A 19685-nucleotide genomic window follows, 5' to 3' on the forward strand; every position below is an offset into this window, starting at 1 on the left:
TGCCTACTGACACGGGGGCTCAGGCCTGAAATGTCTGTTTTCCTAAAATGTACAATTCTCAAAACGTCTGCGTTTCACAATGTTCGCACTTCTATTTTGTCAGCTTTCTCGAAATGTCTGCTATTAAAAATGTGTACAATCTCAGGAAGTCGTCTATTCATAATGTTGACATTCCTATAATATTAGCATTACCATAATTTCTGCTTTCCCGTTATGTTCACTTTTTTAAATAGGCTATAGTCTTGTTATGTTTGTTTTCCCATAATGTCTGCTTTATTTTCAAATCAATATTCTTAATTTAAAAGGATTAATTGCTTGCATACTTACTCTTTAATAACATAAATATCTATACCTAATATAAAATACCGCTGAACCGATTTAGATGAAATTTGAAGACCATGATTGGAGACATTTTGGGAATAACACTTTTCTGGTATGCCTACGTTATAAGAAGGCGGATGTTTTGAGGTTGCAGACATTTTGAGAATAAGCACTTTCTGAAAAGCGAACATTATACAAAAACTGTCATTCTTGGAGACAGGCAATTTTAAACAGCTGATATTTTGAGAAGCTGACATTATGCAAAAGACGTGTTGACATTCTGAACAGCAGACATTTTGCGAAAAATACAATTTAGGAAAACGGATATTTCAGGCCTGAGCCGACACGGGGGCTGTTCTGTATCTATTGTTCATTTCTTGAGTGAGAAAATTGTAGTCGATAGCTAATCGCTTCCTCAACGGCGGTGGGGCAAGTGCCTTAAGGCACCCAAATGTCTTCTTGTCTATCTAAACCTATGTGCCGTTTAACTCACGAAAGCCATTTACCGATTGTCTTGTTGTTATTAATTCCAACGCCAAAACACGTGTGTTTTATTGAAACATCTTAACTACATCGAATACGGCCTTGAAGTAAGCGCCTCGTAGCAATTTATTTTCCGCAAGCACCTAAACTAATAAACGAGTCTTTTTTATTCGTTGATTACGACGTAATGTTCAGATAAATTACAGCGAGTTGATTATTTTGTCGTTACACAAATATCATCAAAGTAAGCAGCAAAATGAATTCCGAATGTAATTTGTTGAATTTTTACCCGCGTACGCTCGACCGCGAATATGTCGGGGCTATTACAAAACGAGAAAAACTTTGGGCTTACGTGGGAGATAAACGTAAATCACAAAATCGTCTGTGGGTTCCGTGAGACCGAAACTTAGCGCGGCACCCTACAGCTATATTGTTTTTCTCCTTCATTTCGTTCGATATTTGCGACAAGCTCCGTGTTTGTGCACAACAAAAACCGGTGGATAAGAGAAAACGGAGAGCTATTATTTGTTTAGAAGGAAACACTGAAATATTAATTTACTGCAGCTTGCCATCTGATAATAAAACTGGTAAAGCACATATGCCAAACGCTAATAAAGCTGCACCAATATTAAAGCAGTGCCAAATGAGGCCAGGTAGATGAAATAATTGAATTCGTAGAATTTTCTCGCACATTGCCTCATTGTGTTGGTGTGCAATAAAGAGTTATTGTATTGTATTGCCTCCCTCGAGGGAAAAAGCTCTCTGACCCACGAGACAAGTATAATGTTAACTTACTACGTCTAACACACGCTCTTACAAATATCAATTGTCATCAGGTGAAGATACTAGTCCCCAACTCGACGGCGGGCATGATCATCGGCAAAGGCGGCAACTACATCAAGCAGATCAAGGAACAGAGCGGCAGCTACGTGCAGATATCGCAGAAGGCCAAGGAACTGTCGCTGCAGGAGCGATGCATCACTGTTGTGGGTAAGTCCATCCCCCAAGAACGCCCAGTCCCGCGCGAAACGCATAGAATCTACTCAGGCGACTTCCGTTACAATGCATCTTCCGGTACATCTCGGGTCTCGAAAGTGTCATATTCATCAGCATCTCTGACCTATACATGGTGCTTTAAAAGATTTCGGTTGCAGCTGGAAATCTTCTTTCTGTCGTTTTGAATTGGTCAATCGAACGCCACAATAATGAAATGTGCACGATTTTTCTTGCTAGTCTGAACTAGGTTTTAACCCCCGCACAACTGTAAACAAGGACGGATCATTTTTCATCGTTGGCGCCGTTTTAATTAAAGCTAGTTGGTGCGTCCGCTAATTAGAAGCGGTAGCTTTACACCTCTTAATAGGCTGGTTTCATGCGCAACCCTACATAATGACGGTTACACCTCGTTGCAACATCTAGGTGTAAATAAGTATGATTTAGGTATCTAGTGGAGCGCAGCACGTGGAACCGTAACCATAATCACCCAAATGCGCGACTATGGTACCTACAAATAGGCATCGAAACCTAAACCGAAGCTGAACCTTCGGTCGGCCACTACTTTTTCCCTGTGCTACAATATAAATCGATGTGTAAGGAGAAGAACAATCTAAAAAGGTTGTATAATTAGTTTTTTTTTTATTCTGATGAGAATACACAGAAAAACCATGACACAACACCACGAATCAATTGACGTACTTTTCATGAGCTTTCGCTGAATTTATACGGCAATAGTGAACTGTAGCGTCATTTATTTGCCCATTCGATTTACTGATCTCTTTATTTGTTTATAAAGCAACTAAAAAACATTTTTTTCTGTTGATTGAGAATGAATCTGTTTGTACTGTTTTGTGTTTTGATTCTGTTGTTGTTGTTGTGTTGGAGTACTCTAAACCGACGTGCATGCATGAAGAGATTGATGATTGTAGAGGAAGCGAGAGTTGTATGCCAGGATCGTAGCAAGTGGAAGGATGTAGTCTCTGCCTACTGTTGGGAAGGAGGCGTGATTTTATGTATGTATGAATCTGTTTTTGTGACCGAGTTCGATTTGATGTCAATTTATGCATGTGGTGCTACAAAGTACAGCACTAATAACATTTTGGACTGGTTGTGAAAATCAACTCATTTTAACAAACTTCAAAAAGAACGAGGTTATCAGTTAAATTGAATTCCGACTAACCAGCCGGAAAGAAAACATAATCGCATACGCAAATAGCAATCCGAATATTTTTTTTAATGTGAAAAAAATGTAAGTTTTTATCGTATATTTTTTAGGAGAGAAAGACAACAACAAGAAGGCCTGCCTGATGATCCTGCAGAAGGTCGTGGACGACCCGCAGTCGGGCTCGTGCCCCAACGTGTCGTACGCCGACGTGGCGGGCCCGGTCGCCAACTACAACCCGACCGGCTCGCCCTACGCGGTGCCCGCCACTGAGGTGACAGAGGTGACCACTGAACACGCTACTTGTATCCTTCTGTGGTTCTGGCTCTGGTTTCTTGCTTAGGCGGCGGCGAGACGGAGTAGACGTGCGATCATGGGTTATGTGCTATGTATACTTGGACAGTCACCAGCACCAGTATCTGACACAGCAAAGCGTGCATAAATATCTGATACGACTGTATTTCTAGGACCGATAGGACGTGTCAAATATCCACTCCGACAGATATTAATGCAGGTGTCTGTACATATAGCCGACCAAGTGCTTTACCATTTTTGACAGTTCCAACAGCGGAAAGAAAAAAGGCTTGTTGTCACGTTGACAATGTTAATTTAGTTTCCAGTATGATCTTTGGGTCAACTTGTTGTATATCCCCGTAGTTGTAGCCTGTGTAATGTAAATATAGGAGTATTATAATTTCTAACAAAAATCCCCATCTCCCCTCTTCTAGTAACACTCTCTAGCTTAATTGTCGAAGACAAATTTACAGTGCAAAGAGGCTTCGTAATCGTTTCCGCAAAATATATGACTTCAAACTAAACGATTAACCGACTGACCTATTTCCCTGATTCCAACTAAGATAAGTTGACCTAACGCTCAAAAAACTGCACATCAAAGGCTATCTTATTAAAAGCCAATAGAGCCAAGACCGTCCACAAACAAAGGAACTATACAGCTTTTAAAAATGACCAAGACTCCATGCAATTTTAACATCGACGCCATTTCACAGCTTAAAGAGACGCGATAAAGTTCTCTATCCTCTATTTTCGACTTGGAACTCTACATGATTGTGCGCTCTATCGGGGAGGGAGGGTTGTCTCGCCGCCGCCGTGTCAATGGTGGGGGCACTCGAGGCGTGTTGAAGTGGTTGCGGCCCTAACCCGTTCTCTTGATGCTGGACACTGCACTATCCGCTATGCATTTCTGGCATCTCGACTGCTGAGACGCGCTTGGGATGTCGATCGGTGTCTGCGATGTTTGAACACTGGTGGTACTATTTGGAGATTTTTGATTTATCTTTTCTACAGGGTCCCTCTGACCATAGGTTTTTAAATTCAAAGTTCGATTCCTCTCGCATAATTGAGCTACTTTTCTTTAACTTTTTAAAATTTTGAACTGTGTTAATTTGTTTTTTTTTTCAAACATTAAGGGGATGCCGTCTCTATTTGTTTTGTTCGAATAGACAGAGACGGCGTCACCTTTAACCGTCAGTTAACACTAATCAATGGGTGGTGAAACAGCCACTAAATGTAGTTTGATAGTTTCCAATGTATGCAATACAGTACCAAATTGACAAAACATTGATAAATGATAAGTGTACCAAGTAAATTCTGCTCTCATAACATGAGACAGCGAAAACACCGCCATGTTACATTGATGTAACGATTAAACTTTGAGGATCAATAAATTATCTAAATTTATTCGAAATTTCAAAGTTCAAGTTATAAAACAAGAGTAGCTCAGATAAGCGAGTAGAATCGAACGTTGGATTTAAAGCCTTATGCCGAGGCAGCCTGTATCAGTTTGAAGAATTACTCAATCAATAAATCGTCTGTGATAGAAATTCTCAGACCTGAATCCTTGACACTGACAACATCTAGCCATTTTTCAATAGTAAGAGTTAATATAGTATAGTTAATGAGTACTTAATGAATTAAAATCAGCTGATGAAATCAAAGCGATTTTTTTTTTTAAAGACTGCAAGTGTTCAAATATTTTCTGTGTTAACTAACTGTACTTCTATATGAAATGTGCTTTTCCAGTATGATCAGAAAACCTAAAAAGCTTTATAAGTATAAGTAATTTATGTATATTGAATGCATGGCGAGAACAAAATGCGCTGGGTACTTCACCTATGATTGGCAGGTCATCAAAACTGCATTACATAGGTCAAGATGCAATACTTAACCCTGCGCGAAGAATAAAGAAATACAATATATTTACATGTATTTACCTATGTATTTGTATTTTTATTTTGTTTCTATTTAATACGTTAATATGGGTCAAGGGATCAGGACTCATTTGTCTTCCAAATACAACGAATGCGAATGTGGTCCTTTCTGGACTTCCTACCAAGGGATTCCATCATTTCCACACGATCTTATAGCAAACCATTGCTATCAGTTTATCGTAGTATAGTTTGAATATTATATGTATTGTTTGTTGCACTAACATTCCTCCCTAGGGGTGGGTTCAATTCAAGTTCATTATTTTATTAGGTATCATCATGGACCGCGGGGCTTCTATATTCTTCATTGCCTCGGGATAATTCGAACTAATTTGGTGCTGGACTGTACGATACCTCTATACTTCGCTTTACGTCCATTTGTTATAAAATCAATGGAAATAAATGGTCAAAATCTATATCGGTTCATTTAATTTGTCATCGAACTAACAACTTTGTTTGCTCACCGGCGACCTTATGTGTGTGCAATAAAAATGTGTTCTGACCAATAATTTCCATTGAACTTTGTATTGAGGTAGCGTGTCCGTGATCTGTAGGGTGGTGTGCCTGGTTTGCAGACGCACGCGCTGGGCGGCGTGGGCGTGGGCGTGGGCGGCGGCGTGGGCGGCGTGGGCTCGGTGCTGGTCAACGGCGGCGCGGCGCTCGGCGCGCTGCAGCTCACGCTCTCGCTGGCGCCGCCCGGCGCGCAGCCGCCCGCGCCGCTCACGCAGCACACGCTTGACCACATCAAGGTAACGACACTTATAATTCAATCATGATCATATTTACTTTTTTTATGGTTCCGTACCCAAAGGGTGCCAACGGAGCCCTATTAGTGAGACTCCGCTGCAGCGCGGTCTGTCTGTCTGTTGAGTCGTTATAGTTAGACACTTGAAATTTTCACAGATTATGTATTACTGTGGCCGCTATAACAACAAATACTTAAAACAGAATAAAATAAATATTAAAGGGGGGCTCCCATCCCATACAACAAATGTGATTATTTTGCCGTTTTTTTTGCTTGATATTAATAACGGAAACAGATAGACGCTTGAAATATTCACAGAATATTTAGTTGTATAATCACTTTAAAAATAAATAATGAAATTAAAATAAAATAAATATTAAAGGGGGCTCCCATACAGCAAACTTGATCTTTGCCGTTTTTTGCTAATCCTATCCTACTTATGTTATGAATGCGAAAGTTTGTGTGCGTGTATGTAACTCCTTCACGCTTAAACGGCTGGACGGATTTGGATAAAATTGGTACGGAGATAGCTGGACGCCTAGAATAACGCATAAGCTACTTTTTATTCCGATATTACTACGGATAGGGATATGAAATTTCAACCGCTGGGCGTAGAGTCATGAAATTTTGAACAGTTGTTCTTAACACAACCTCAGTGAAGATCACGATATAAATTTTGGGATTTCCAGGGGAATTTTGTAAAATCCCGTAACTTCAACAGTATCTAATATTGTATACATAATGGTACTGAACCCTTCGTGCGCGAGTCCGACTCCGGCCAAGTGGTTTTTAAAATGATACATAGTTAAGATTGGTTTTTTGGAATCTTTTTGTATTCTTTATTTCAATTCCAAATTTTTTACTTTTACGGTCATCCCGTAAAACCTAAATTGAAAATTCAAACTGAATTATAGATGCACAGAAAAACCAGAAAAATAAGACCAGCACTGCTGCCCACTGCTGGTCTTATTTTTCTGGTTTTTCTGTACATCTATAATTCAGTTTGTATTTTCAATTTTGATACATAGTTGCCCAATAATTTATAACTGTAAAAGGCCCTCTGAGTGAACATTTTAGGGTCCTGTGTATATTTAATGTGTCTATCTAACTAACAATCGGTACTTCCAGCTGGCCCTCCGGCAGTCAGGCTACTCGGAAGCCGGCATCACGGAGATCAACGCGGCCCTGGCGCTGCTGGTGAAGCACGGAGTCCTGGGGCTGTCTCTGCCGACCGCGCTCCCCGCGGCCCCCCTCCAGGCCGCCTACTTCCCGCTGCAGCAGGACCAGCCCGTCTTCGGCCCTATCTCGCAAGTCGGCCTAGGTGAGTGCCTAGGTATGTGGCTCCAGTATCAGTAGTTAAGGTTTTGGTTTGCTCACATAGTTAGGTGGTAACTGTTACCGCACCCGGGACTTTCGCTAACAACGAGTAAATCTCGACGTTCCAGCCACATTGCCTTGGACGTGGTCGCGAGTATACTCACGAACAGAGTAGTGATATGATAAGTCCCGGGTGAGGTAATAGTTGTGAGTCAAAATCACGAAAGTAAAGAACATGATATTGTTTTGTTAGGTGCTGGCTATAAACGCAGGTTGTAGAAACGAGGTGTACTCGTCGAAAGTCTATTTATGAGTTGGTGACTGCGGTTGATACGGAGTTTTTGTTGATAGTTAATTAATTGACAGAGATCGAAATTTTTCTTCTAATATTGCATCGGTGCAGTACGAAACGCAAATTTAAATAGAAAATCAAATGTAGCGGTAAACAACGGGCGGTCTTGTCGCTAAAGAGCGATCTCTATAGATGTCATTCTACAAAATCTCTCGTTTCTATCATCTGCGTTTATACTTATTGAGGCTGCCCAACACATGAAAAGAAAATAAAGGATCTAAACGCATAACAGCGCTAAGCCTCTTGTGCTGTCAACAAAACAACTCACTTTTAAATGTACCTAAAAGGACACTTTGAGTAATCACCAATGGCAAGTCAGTTGTAATAAATGATCTAAACTTGGTTGGGCAGCCTTTGCGCGTTATTACGTGGAATTGGGTTGAGATTGGCAAACATTGGCTGTAAATTGAATTTATTACGAGCAGTAGTCGTATCTTGCCATAAAAAATATAAAGGTAGTTGAAGCGTGTCAAAAATATTAGTTGGAATTAACTTTTTTTGCATAAACCAAAGAAGACACGCCTCAGGCATAATAGTTATGTGAATTATAAGCAAGATAATATGTTAAAGACTGTGATTCGTCTTCTGCCAAATGTAAAAAGATTCGAACGAACAAGTCCACGAAAAGGATATTATATTGTTAAATTTAATAATTAATTAGTAATTTAATAATAATTAATATAAAAATTGTTTAGCGTTATTTGTTATCTAATGTGATATACGGTGCCATTACAATAACTGAAGATGTCGGAAACGCAATCGTTTTGACCTTCAGCCGTTAATATATGTAAATACAGTCGCGTTCTCGAAGAAAATAGCTTTGTAACGTGTGGCGGTTACGCCTCTTGCATCATTGTTAGTACACTAATAAAACACAAAGTGACGTAAGTGCCAACTGCCGAAGGCTCCTTTTGTCGTGAAACGCTGTATTATAACATTTAAACGGTTATCTGCTAATGTGGTATCGCTGTTTACGTTTAATTTTGAATGACTTGATAGTGGAGATAGGACGATTCGAGATAAAAGTATCCTGACTTTGGCAGGCCGTTGTATTCATGGGTTTTAAATTATCTTCGTGTTCTCTAGTACGACTGGCACGATGTGTATGTATTTAGTTGCGAACCGAACGGACCCAGGACTACAAAAAGGATCCATATCGTGCTAGGCTTACTATTTGTATAAAAACGGTGCTACTTCTCAGATGTTTGTGGTAGTTTCTTCGCGTAGCAAAGTAAAGTAGCGTTGGATTTAGGCTGGCTCGACAGCGATGCGTCGTCCGTCCAAATTGCAAATTGGTGTTTTTTGTGTCATAACTTCATCCATTCATACTTCCATTATATTATCATGAACTGGTCAAAAGGTACGAATCGCCGTGGCGGCCGGTTTCCGTCCATCATTGTTTGCAGTCAGCTACTGATATTGCAGCTGTGCATTCAAAAAGCAAGCCTTTTGAGCACGTCTTCACTAGTATATTGTTATACAGCACCATTTCCGCACTGGCATCTCTATCTATTTAAGACGTGAAAAAAAGAACTGTCTTAGCGGTATTCTGACTAATGTTCTAGGCCTCAATGATTATCTGTTCTCGGATTATAAATAGATGGCGGGTTTTGTCCGGGTTTGTTTCTTACTGGTGTTTTATGAAGTTTCGTAGAGTCGCCGCATTGAGGGTGTGGAGTTAGAGAGATGCTTTTTTTTTCGAGAACCATGGCTTACTACGCCTCCTGTGAAATATTAGGTTTAACGCGATCACTTTTCACTATTCAAGACGTAGTAGTCGCTATTAAATGTATCAAGGCAAATCAAATGTACCATTTCATCACAGAAGGATTTTTAAAACAATCTGTCATAAAAATGAATCTATCATATTTTAACAGATGGTTGGGGCAGTTTGACTGAACTGCCATGCAAATGTTTTTCACGGTTTTTAAATGCTTGACAAATATTTTAATGCATTAGTCGATATTTAAAGTGTACTAAACTGTCCAAAGACAAAAGGCCTGATTACATCATGAATTTAAAATCCCGGTGAAAAATCTTTGCAAGGGAGTTCGGTCAAGCTAGCCGAGTCATCGGTAAAAATATTCCAGCATAATGTTAAAACATCCTGTACATTGATCTCATTTTTGAAAAAGTCTCAAAGGCTGTTGACGCCAAAGATTAGAAAATTTGTATTTGAAATGCAACGGTTGGTGTAAAGAGCCATGCAATTCTCCCATTAACGCTTCACCACATCAAAATTCTAAATTTCTTCGCGCTTCTCACCTGTACTGGAGCTGATTGGCTAATATGTGATATTAACTAAGGTAAACGTCCGAGTGCTCGACACGCTAACGCCTAATAGACGACACCCTGCTGTCACCTTTATTGCTAATGGCATAAAATTAAAGATGCCAACTATTGGGACAGTGACGAGCACTCGTACGTTTACCTTACGACTAAACATCTGTTTACATTTTGCACCATAATTGATTCTGTGTGGTGACCCTTTTACCCACTCGCGGCGAAAAAAAACGTACTGCCAACGATTTTAAAGTTTACGGGCAAAATTAAATTACCCGTTAAGTGCAATAAAGTTGACGTAAAGGTTTATATATTTTTGGTTTCGATCATTACGTAATCAAATTCTTTAAAACTTGACTAAATCGCGTCTAATATTTGTTTAATTATTAGGGTTTCAATAAAAATGCGATACGCATCTACTAAACGTATGACGTCATTGCGGTCATATGCCATTACGATATTTAAACAAAGTAGTTATCTGAATCCAAGAGTCATCAATTATTTCTCTAAACTGTATTAAAGCTAGAAGAAAATGTCCAACACCTAGATAATTATAAATACTAGTAGTTATAATCTGTATTATTTATAATTGCATGATTAGTTTGTATAATGTGTTGTATTGCTGTTTTCTATAACACAATTGGCTTTTAGATTTTCGATTAATAGTTTTTTCTTCTTGAGGTGGTTTTTCCAAATTTCCGAACATCGCTTTTTCACTTTCGGCAATACATAACAACTTCACTTGTGCTGGGGTGCGCAAAATATTGTTACTATGAATATTGTATGTCAGTGTGTGCTCCTCTGCGTAATTATGGGAGGAAGAACAACTTGTATCGTTGATTATAATGTTGTATTTAAAAGTAAAGTAGGTACTCATATATTATCCAATCAAAAACATATGTATCAATAATTTACTGAAAATGCACAGAGAGGTCAAAGAACTTTGTTATCAATTAAATTGAATCAATGTTTATTTTTTTACAATTTACTTATAAATGAATTCACTAACTTTTCTAAATACAACCCTATCAGTGAAATCATTCTATACAAATAAAAAAGGACTAAATGAAAATGAGACATGTTTCTAGTCAACTTCATATACTAAATTCGTCATTTTTTTATTAATATGTTAGCTCAACGGATTTTTTTTTAATTCGCGTTGCAAAGTTGTTCTTCCCAGCATTATTCTATTCGCCAGCTGTCGAGACTAACCCCCTTATTCATAAAAAGTTAGTGATCTGTTGCAAAACGTAGGTTTTGTCTGTGTCTGGCAAAGACAAATCTCAATACGCCATACAAAGACAAACGAGCGGTACATAACAGATTTATAAGCATTTTTGAATAAGAAGGTAAGCCGTCAACCGACGGCCGTGATTACACGGACAAAGCATTCCTATAGTATTGTGCTCACTACAAACACGTACGCTATGTCGCTAGCATGGAACTACCATACTATGTTTTGTAAATGCCACGTAGACTCATTTTAGTGTGTAATAAATGTATTTAGTGCGTACATTTCTATCCAAAAGTTTCATGTGACATTTGGTTAAATTTAATTTTGTGTAGCTTTGTTTGACGAAGTGGTGTGTAGCGGACGGTCGAGGGCTCGTTTCACGGGGACTACAGATCTAATACTTCTCATGCACACGAAAACCAATGCTACAATCACGTGACTTCATAAAAGTTACAAAAGACATGGATGATTTTCAAAAAGTTGGATATTTAATGCCTGTAGATAGCCCCTCCTTCGGGCGGTCGGGCAAAAATAGTGTGTAAGTTCCGTTGTGCGACAGACAATTTTAACCATGCAATTAATGCAATTGACACCATTATTATTATATATTGTGTATGTGTATTGAATACATACCTATGTAGAATCATTCACGATGACGCGTGCCCTGGTGTCATTAATGGCTAATTTTGACAAAATCATGCATCTTCGTGGATGGCACTAGGTATATTGACATATATTGTTGACCTGTTTAAACGCGATTATCCCATAGATTTTATGACCCAATACGACACTGGGTAAAAAAAAATCTATTCGTTTTAAAGCGGTGTCTTGAAATAATTGGGTAAGTAATGGTAAATCCAATACCCTATTGAAACTTCTGCATCACAACGGAACTTTCCCAGTCAGCCGTAAGGTTAACTACTCTTAAACTTGGTCCAACTCTTTGAATAGTACCTCCCGTAGGAGTGCCAAAATCGCCCACTGAAAGGACTTCGCCCATTTGAGTTAGCTTAAGAACTATATTCTGTTGCGGTACAGATGAGCGGGCTCCTCAAAGCATAGCACTCTTGTACGCCAACCACATCACCCAACAGTCTCTACACTTACACTAGAATTACAGTAGGATGATTATTCTTAGTCGTATCGTGCCCCACATCCGACCCTAACACGGATCCCGCAACGGCGCGAAACGTTCTAATGCACTGACTGACAAGTCCCGAGGTGCGGACACGATTGCCCAAACGTTAAAAACTAAGTACCCTCGGCCTCCGCTCACGGCTCCCCCGCCCGCAGGCGGCCGCGCGTCGTTAGAGCGTTTCGCGGAGGTTGCATTCGAGGCGCTTCGGCCCGCAGCGGTGGCGCCGATCTCGCTGGGCGCGGGCGGCGTGGCGGGCTTCGCCGCCGGCTCGCTGCTGCCGCTCAGCAAGTCGCCCACGCCGGCCGACGCGGGCGCCAAGGACTCCAAGAACGTCGAGATCGCCGAGGTCATCGTCGGCGCTATACTCGGTGAGTCCACCCCTCATCGATCCTCTCTTAGTTCCGAAAGCACAGGTTCTCAACCTTATTCTGCCCACCCCTTTTTTACCTTCTAACTGACGCCTCTTTATTTTGTCTGAGCATTCTAATGCCCATGCCCTAGACTTCCAAGCCCACAAGAAGCGTTATCTTATCACTCACGTTGAGGATTTATGCCCTACACTTATTATCTCCATTTAGAGCAGTTATACTCAACCCGGGGCCCGTCAAGAATGTGTGAAAAATCATATTGATTTTCACCATTTTACTTTTAGTACTGTTGACTGTACCTGTACCATTGCTACAACACATTAGTGGCCCATACGAAACAGATTGAGCATGACTGCTTTGGGGCAGTAAGCACAGGTTACTCCTATTCAGCTACTTTGCCCCAATCGAATCTATTGGTAAATCGACTAACCGTTGTTGCTCAGGGGACACCAACTCAAACACTACTGTTCCCCCATAAGGCCCTCTATTAGGGCCTACGCTAGCTGACGCGGTTCCCACGGAGCGGGTGGACATCTATTGAAAAATAGTATGAGCAGCGCCAACTGCACCCGCAGGCGTGCGCCCGCTCCGTGCACCCGCGCCAGCAAGCGTAGGCCCTCAGAGGGGAATCCGCTGGAACAATCAAAGAAATTAGATCAGAGTCGCACCCTCTATCGTTGCCGGTTTAAACGGTTGCATACAATATCTATGTTTCCCTCAGGCCCCGGCGGTCGCAGCCTGGTGGAAATCCAGCAGATGTCCGGCGCCAACATCCAGATCTCCAAGAAGGGCACGTTCGCGCCGGGCACGCGCAACCGCATCGTCACCATCAGCGGCTCCGCCAACGCCATCGGCTCCGCGCAGTACCTCATCGACCAGAAGATTCAGGAGGAGGAGCTCAAGCGGACCCGCCATAACGCCATCTCCGGCCTCATGCAGTAAACAGACCCAGCCCCAGCCCCAACAGGACACCGGGCCCGTACGGTGCTCTCACATCGGCTATCAAGCGATTACTGACTTGTGGAAACCATCGCTGCGAGAAAAGCTGAGGTTGCAGATATAGCTTATTAGCTTCAGAGAGCCATATTGCGTAATCAACTGTTGGAAATTTGTATTAGCCATGTAAGAGCACCTTTTGGGTTGACGCCGCGTTGCCACCGTTCCGATTAGCCGGGGTGAAAAAAAACTCGGATGCTACAGCGATCTACATCAGAATGTGATGTGTTGGATTGCGATGGCCATGGATTTAGTATCCGAGTGCATTCGGTCCGTGGCGCGCGGCCTGGGGGGTGCCGGCCGACCCATTATATAGTTAAGGAAACGTCCCTGTCGGTACGCCTCGCCACGCCCGCTGAACACTCATTTACACCGATCCAAATTTAATCTTGAGGGAAACGAGCGAAATCTCATCAAAGACTCAGTTGTTCTCGCATCACTTCCTAACTGCATCAGTGTGATGCCACTTGAAACATAGCGTCGCAGTCGCTTACATCTTCATTACAATCTATTTTCAGTTTCACAGTTCTGCTATCAAAAATCTTGAGATGACTAAGTGACAACTGAAATTACGGTATACCGTAAAAACCAATGAGATTTCCATCGTGTTGAAACCATCTTCCCGAGTCAAAAACTGGATCGATTTAAAGAAATTCCGTGCACGGATGGTGCATGTTCAGTTTAATTTAGTCCCTGCGGACACTAGAGTTGTTATCCCTTGGCGCGTGAGGCGAGGCCGCGCCTCCGGCCAACGAGCAGATGTGCACGCCGCGCGACCCAAACGGTCGCCATCGCCAGTTGTTGGTGTTGTAATGACCGCGTTCGCGTTTGGTCGCGCCGGTGCCGTGCCGGTGTGCCGTGCCGGTGTACCGTGCCGGTGTGCCGTGCCGGTGTGCCGGTGTGCCGGTGCCGGCCGCATCTAGTCACCCCGTCGGCGGCCGCGTGTTTGTTGCTGTTGTGCGGGACGGCAGCTCGACACATAGTTACCTATTTACAAATAGATTTAATCTATATTGATTTTATGCATGTATAACGAGTGTTGGACATACTGGTTATTTGTACGGCCGCGACGCCGCCGTCTGCCTGGCAGACACGTTGTTTAAGGTTTAATGAAGTTACGATTGTGATATCTATCACGGAAATTCCTATTCCATGCACATTTTATTTTTGTATATTGTTCACCACGCATACATTTTATTTACAGAGTTGTTTTCATTGTAAATGTTACCATTGATAAGTTATGTTTAGTTTGACATGTTAGGGCTAGCGTGAAGCTTGGATTCGGATACGAGCGTGCAATATTCTCTATCGTTATCTTATCGTAGTGCGTTGTGTGCGTCGACATAATATTTTTGTTTGTTTTATATTCGACATGAACTCGGGATCCGGCTAGCGGAGTCGTCGTTGTCATTCCTCATTTCTCTCGGTGAAGATCTTTATTTTTTATACGTTTATAATATTTTGTTTTTATTTTTGTTAGGAACGTTTCAAGGCCGACGCGTCGGTCTATTACCCGCAATCTAAGTACAATTTTAATGTTTAAATATGCATGTCCAGAAGAGTAGAGAATTATATTTTGAAGTTATCGATGCAGATATCTTGATATTGACAATATAACAGATTGTTATTTACAGCTGAAGCGAGTCGCCGTAGGTTGTCGTTCCGAGTGCCATCCGCGCGCGTGGGCCCGCGCCGCGCGCCTCGAGGAAACAAGTACAAATGACAAATGTAATAAACATAATAATAACTATTCGAATCGGCTTAAAAAGTTAATGTATGTACGATAGTGTTTAAGAAAAGGAATTGAGAGGCGAAATTTCTCGACAAGAATTCATAAATCGCTATAATTTTAACTATAGTTATTCGTGAGGACACATTCGTTGCGCCATAACTCGTACTTCCGTGAAAATGTGAAATAATAATAGTTAAAGTCGCGAGGGGCAGCCGCGCGCGCCGCGCAACGTGCCGCGCAACGTGCCGCATAACGCGCAACGTGCCGCGTGCAACGTGCCGCATAACGCGCAACGTGCCGTGTACCGCGCAACACGCGCCGCGCCGGCTGCCGAGGTTGCTGCGCACGCAGCGTAGCGTAACTATATATTATGTACCCTAGCTAGACTTATTATATATTCAATCTTTAAAATGTAGGTATCGCTGTTCGAAGTTTCCCGTGTTTTCGACTTTCTCACTCATCTAACTTATTACGTATATTCGGGGGTAGTGCAGATATCGTCTAGTGTCAATTAAGCGGTCGGAGCCATTCGCGCGCGCCCGCGCCCGCCGTCGCGAGCGCTCCGCGAATGTCGATTAAACGAGCTCAATTTTATTGGAACTAATTCTTCGTTAGTCTGTACGTGTAAGTGAATACGTCAATTATTCTGTACTTTTTGTTGGGAACGTCGCTCGGCACCGCTCGGCCCGGTTCGGGCGCACCCCGGGGTAGACCCTTCCTTGTTCTGCGTCCTCTCCCTCTGTCTCAGCCTCAGCCGCCGGGCGCCGAACGCGCCCCGCAATCAAATAGTCGTCGGTCAAATTATAGTTAGTTATAATTGTCTTATTAAAACACTATAATGGTATGTATAGATAATTTTAAAATAACTGGAAAATGTTAATGTTGTTATACTGAAGTTGTTACAATATTTGAGAGTATATTATCGTGAATACAGAATAATAATTTTAGTGCGGTAACACTATCTGATTGAAGTTTATCGCGTGGGAAGATAATAAATAGTGCAACGTCGTCCGGGATATTTTATGTGTCGTACTTCAGGACGGCAGCGCATCGCGCAGCCGCAGAGCGAGAAGGTTGATATACTGTTTCTGTGATACTGACAAATACGCCGCGCGCCGCTCCCCGCCGCCCGTCTCGCACCCGCACCTCACCCCTCACCCCTCACCCCGCACTCTTCGATGCATAAGTTAGCGCTGTTACATTAGGTAAGGACTTTGAATGTTGTAGGCTATAAGGTAGCTAGTGTCACCTCACGTCACGACGAAGCCAGGGCGGCGCCGCTGGAGGCGCGCGCCCGGTCCGCGCATCTCATCATCCCTTTAATTTTAATAGCTAAATGTTGTTGAATTTGTTGATAGAGTGGTTTATTGTAATTACTATAGTTTAGTGGTAGCCGCCGGGCGCGCTGCTAGGGTCGGCTGTAATGGCTGTGCGTTCACGTGGAACTCGACGTTAAGGCATCGCCCGGCGCTCCGCGGCGGATCGCACGCGCTCGCACTCTGTATATAATTGCATAGCATTGTTTCATTTACGTTTTTCTCCTTGCTCATTGTCATCAATTTATTAAAGACTGAGGAATCAACTTGCGCATATTGACATCGTCACGAACGCGTCCCGGAAGGTAGGGAATATTGTAATATAATTGTTTGTCGTCATTAAAATTTCACTCGGTTTCATGTGGAGTGTTCCGCTCGGGGCCCGGACGCCGGGCGTGCGATCCGCGCGGGCGCCGCGCATTAGGTTAGGGAGCACTGGAGGGGGCGCCGCACTCCTGCGCCGGTCAGTCGTTGTCTCATCAGCCTTTACACATGTTGAGATTCATATGTTGTACTAATTCTATTGAATTATAACTTGTTGCGTATTATAAGTCCGTAGACTGGCGCCGGTTCGTGCGTTATGTATATGTCGATATGTTGAAAACATTTGTTGCTGTACAGTTTCAGTGATGGAAAATTTTATTTTTTATTATTAATTTTTTTGTTAACTTGGTTTACGACAAACGGGTCTGCAATCTTTATGTGACGAGAAATGATTTCTAATTAAGTTTGAATTGAAATGTTACATAATATCTATTGAATTTAAATTTGGGTATATTATAGTCAATGTTAATATTTAGTTGTACTGTCGATATTGATTTTCTAATCAAATGTTATTTTGCAATGTTGTAAACGATATGAGGTAAATGGAAGGTTACAATGTCTTAGTGTTAAAAGCTCGAAAACCAATTAAAAGGTACCTTGAACATTGTCTATATTATATTAACATTAAATAAATTGCAAAACGATCTGTTGTTTCAATTATCAATACTCAATTAGAGAATCCGGTTTTAAAACTTCAAAATCTTGAATTAATGGAGTCAATGACTGCTTAGTCTAAGACTAAGTTATATGTAGGTATATTGTCTAACAATCAATAGGCTTGATTCCTAAAATAGGTAAGTATACAATACGGTATTTGACAATTCCTGAATTTGCCATATCTTAATAATATTATAAAAATATAGATATACAGATAGTGTTTAGCGAAGAGAAAATTTAAATCGGTTAAAAATTGGATTTATAGTGATTTTTTGAAAAATCTATATACCTGTCTCTTTCTCAAACGCTTTTCTCTATGCAGCAAGTATGGCGGTCATCTTGAATTTCAAACCTTTATAACTTTGTAACTTGTAAAGGTAGCTTAAAAATTATTTTTCTATTCGATAACAGGCATTGTGTAGTTTTAATATATAAAACATATACAAAATAGTCAAATACCGTATTAACCCGTCAATTGGATTTTCTAAAAATACCGGACATGTATACCTAGTGCCAGCATCCACGAAGACGCGTGATTTTGTCAAAATTAGATATTAATGACATTGTAATAAGAACCACGGCACGCGTCATCGTGAATGACTACCTATAGCCGGTTAAAGACTGAGTGACGTCACACCTGCGTACACTTTAACCTCTTCACCGCCACAAACGAAGTGACCACAAACTATACAGAGAACTAACGTTTGGAAGTGACGTGCTCTATACGCCACAGAGAAACCAGCGACAAATCAGCGTAGCGATATTGAATTGAGGTAAACATCATATTTGGTTCCGAATTCCTACAATATTCACGGCCAAAGTAAGTATTGCGCAGAGAAAATCTAAAGAAGTCAAGAACTTATTGAACGCCAACTTTAGGTATGATAATATTCCTCATGTTCAGGTAGGTACTGTTACAGAGGTCAAGATTTTATAGGCATACATAACAATCCCGTGGGAACATCGGGACAAAAAGTAAGCTATTCCCAAGCAAGATCCAGCTGTCGACGTAAAAAATTGAGTGAGAACCCGTGAGAGTTGCGGCCAACCGGTGGATGCGTGGCAAGTTGTCGTTCATTGTGGCGTTCTGTTCCACAGACAGTGGACGTCTTCCTGCTCACATCCTGCTGATGATGGTTGCATTAGTAACAAACGTTAAACTTTCACATCTAAATGCGAAAGTTTGTGAATGTGTGTGTGTTTGTTAGCCGCTACGTCTAAAGACATTCTTTTGCACGAGTGTTGCAAGGTAGCTACCTAAAATATTATTAACTAGTTGTTACCCGCGACTCCGTCCGCGCAGAATTCGCTTATACAGAGGCGTCTTTACCTATAGTGCAGGGTGTGCGTTGGCGCTAATGGGAATTCAGCGCTTATAGCGCGGGAAATTGCAATTTTCCGGGATTAAAATTATCCTGCGCTTCATGGGACTAAAAGCACATTATCATATCTAAATATGCTCTAAACCAGGGCTACAGAAAAAATTTGGTCACTACACTACGCGCACAAAATTTGGTCCACTACATACAAAATTACTTATGACTGCATACATTTGAGGGCCAGATTTTTTGCCGCTCAGTATATTATTACTGAGATAATAATAGTACATCATCATCATCATCATCCCAGCCTATATACGTCCCACTGCTGGGCACAGGCCTCCTCTCAGAACAAGAGGGCTTGGGCCATAGTTCCCACGCGGGCCCAGTGCGGATTGGGAACTTCACACGCACCATTGAATTGCTTCGCAGGTTTGTACAGGTTTCCTCACGATGTTTTCCTTCACCGCTAAGCTCGTGGTAAATTTCAAATGTAATTCCGCGCACATGAATTTCGAGAAACTCAAAGGTGCGAGCCGGGGTTTGAACCCACGACCCTCTGTTTGAGAGGCGATAGGTCAAACCACTAGGCCACCACGGCTCTCAATAATAGTTCACATGAATTAAATTCGCGGGCGGCGGTTTAGGGTTTAATTAGGGTGGAGCCAGAATGTTGAATGGTAAAGGGCATTCATCAAGAAACACCAAATATACATG

General features: G+C 41.7%; 1 protein-coding gene across 8 annotated transcripts in view; it reads left to right on the plus strand.

Annotated features, from left to right (window-relative positions):
• ps (RNA-binding protein Nova-1-like protein passilla) overlaps nt 1–15348 on the plus strand; it is a 49590-nt gene extending 34242 nt beyond the window's left edge. For 2 of the 8 annotated variants that reach the window (XM_074093953.1, XM_074093960.1), the window contains 6 exons: nt 1641–1794; nt 3076–3245; nt 5742–5936; nt 7061–7265; nt 12412–12624; nt 13346–15348. In XM_074093953.1, coding sequence (XP_073950054.1) covers nt 1641–1794; nt 3076–3245; nt 5742–5936; nt 7061–7265; nt 12412–12624; nt 13346–13566 — 1158 coding nt within the window. In that variant the 3' untranslated portion in view covers nt 13567–15348. The remainder of the gene's footprint in view (nt 1–1640; nt 1795–3075; nt 3246–5741; nt 5937–7060; nt 7266–12411; nt 12625–13345) is intronic. The other 6 variants (XM_074093959.1, XM_074093955.1, XM_074093961.1 and 3 more) reach the window with 6 other exon arrangements.
• Nucleotides 15349–19685: the final 4337 nt, after the last annotated feature.

The sequence above is a fragment of the Choristoneura fumiferana genome, chromosome 11 (genome assembly GCF_025370935.1).
Source record: "Choristoneura fumiferana chromosome 11, NRCan_CFum_1, whole genome shotgun sequence".
Classification (NCBI taxonomy): Eukaryota; Metazoa; Arthropoda; class Insecta; order Lepidoptera; family Tortricidae; genus Choristoneura; species Choristoneura fumiferana.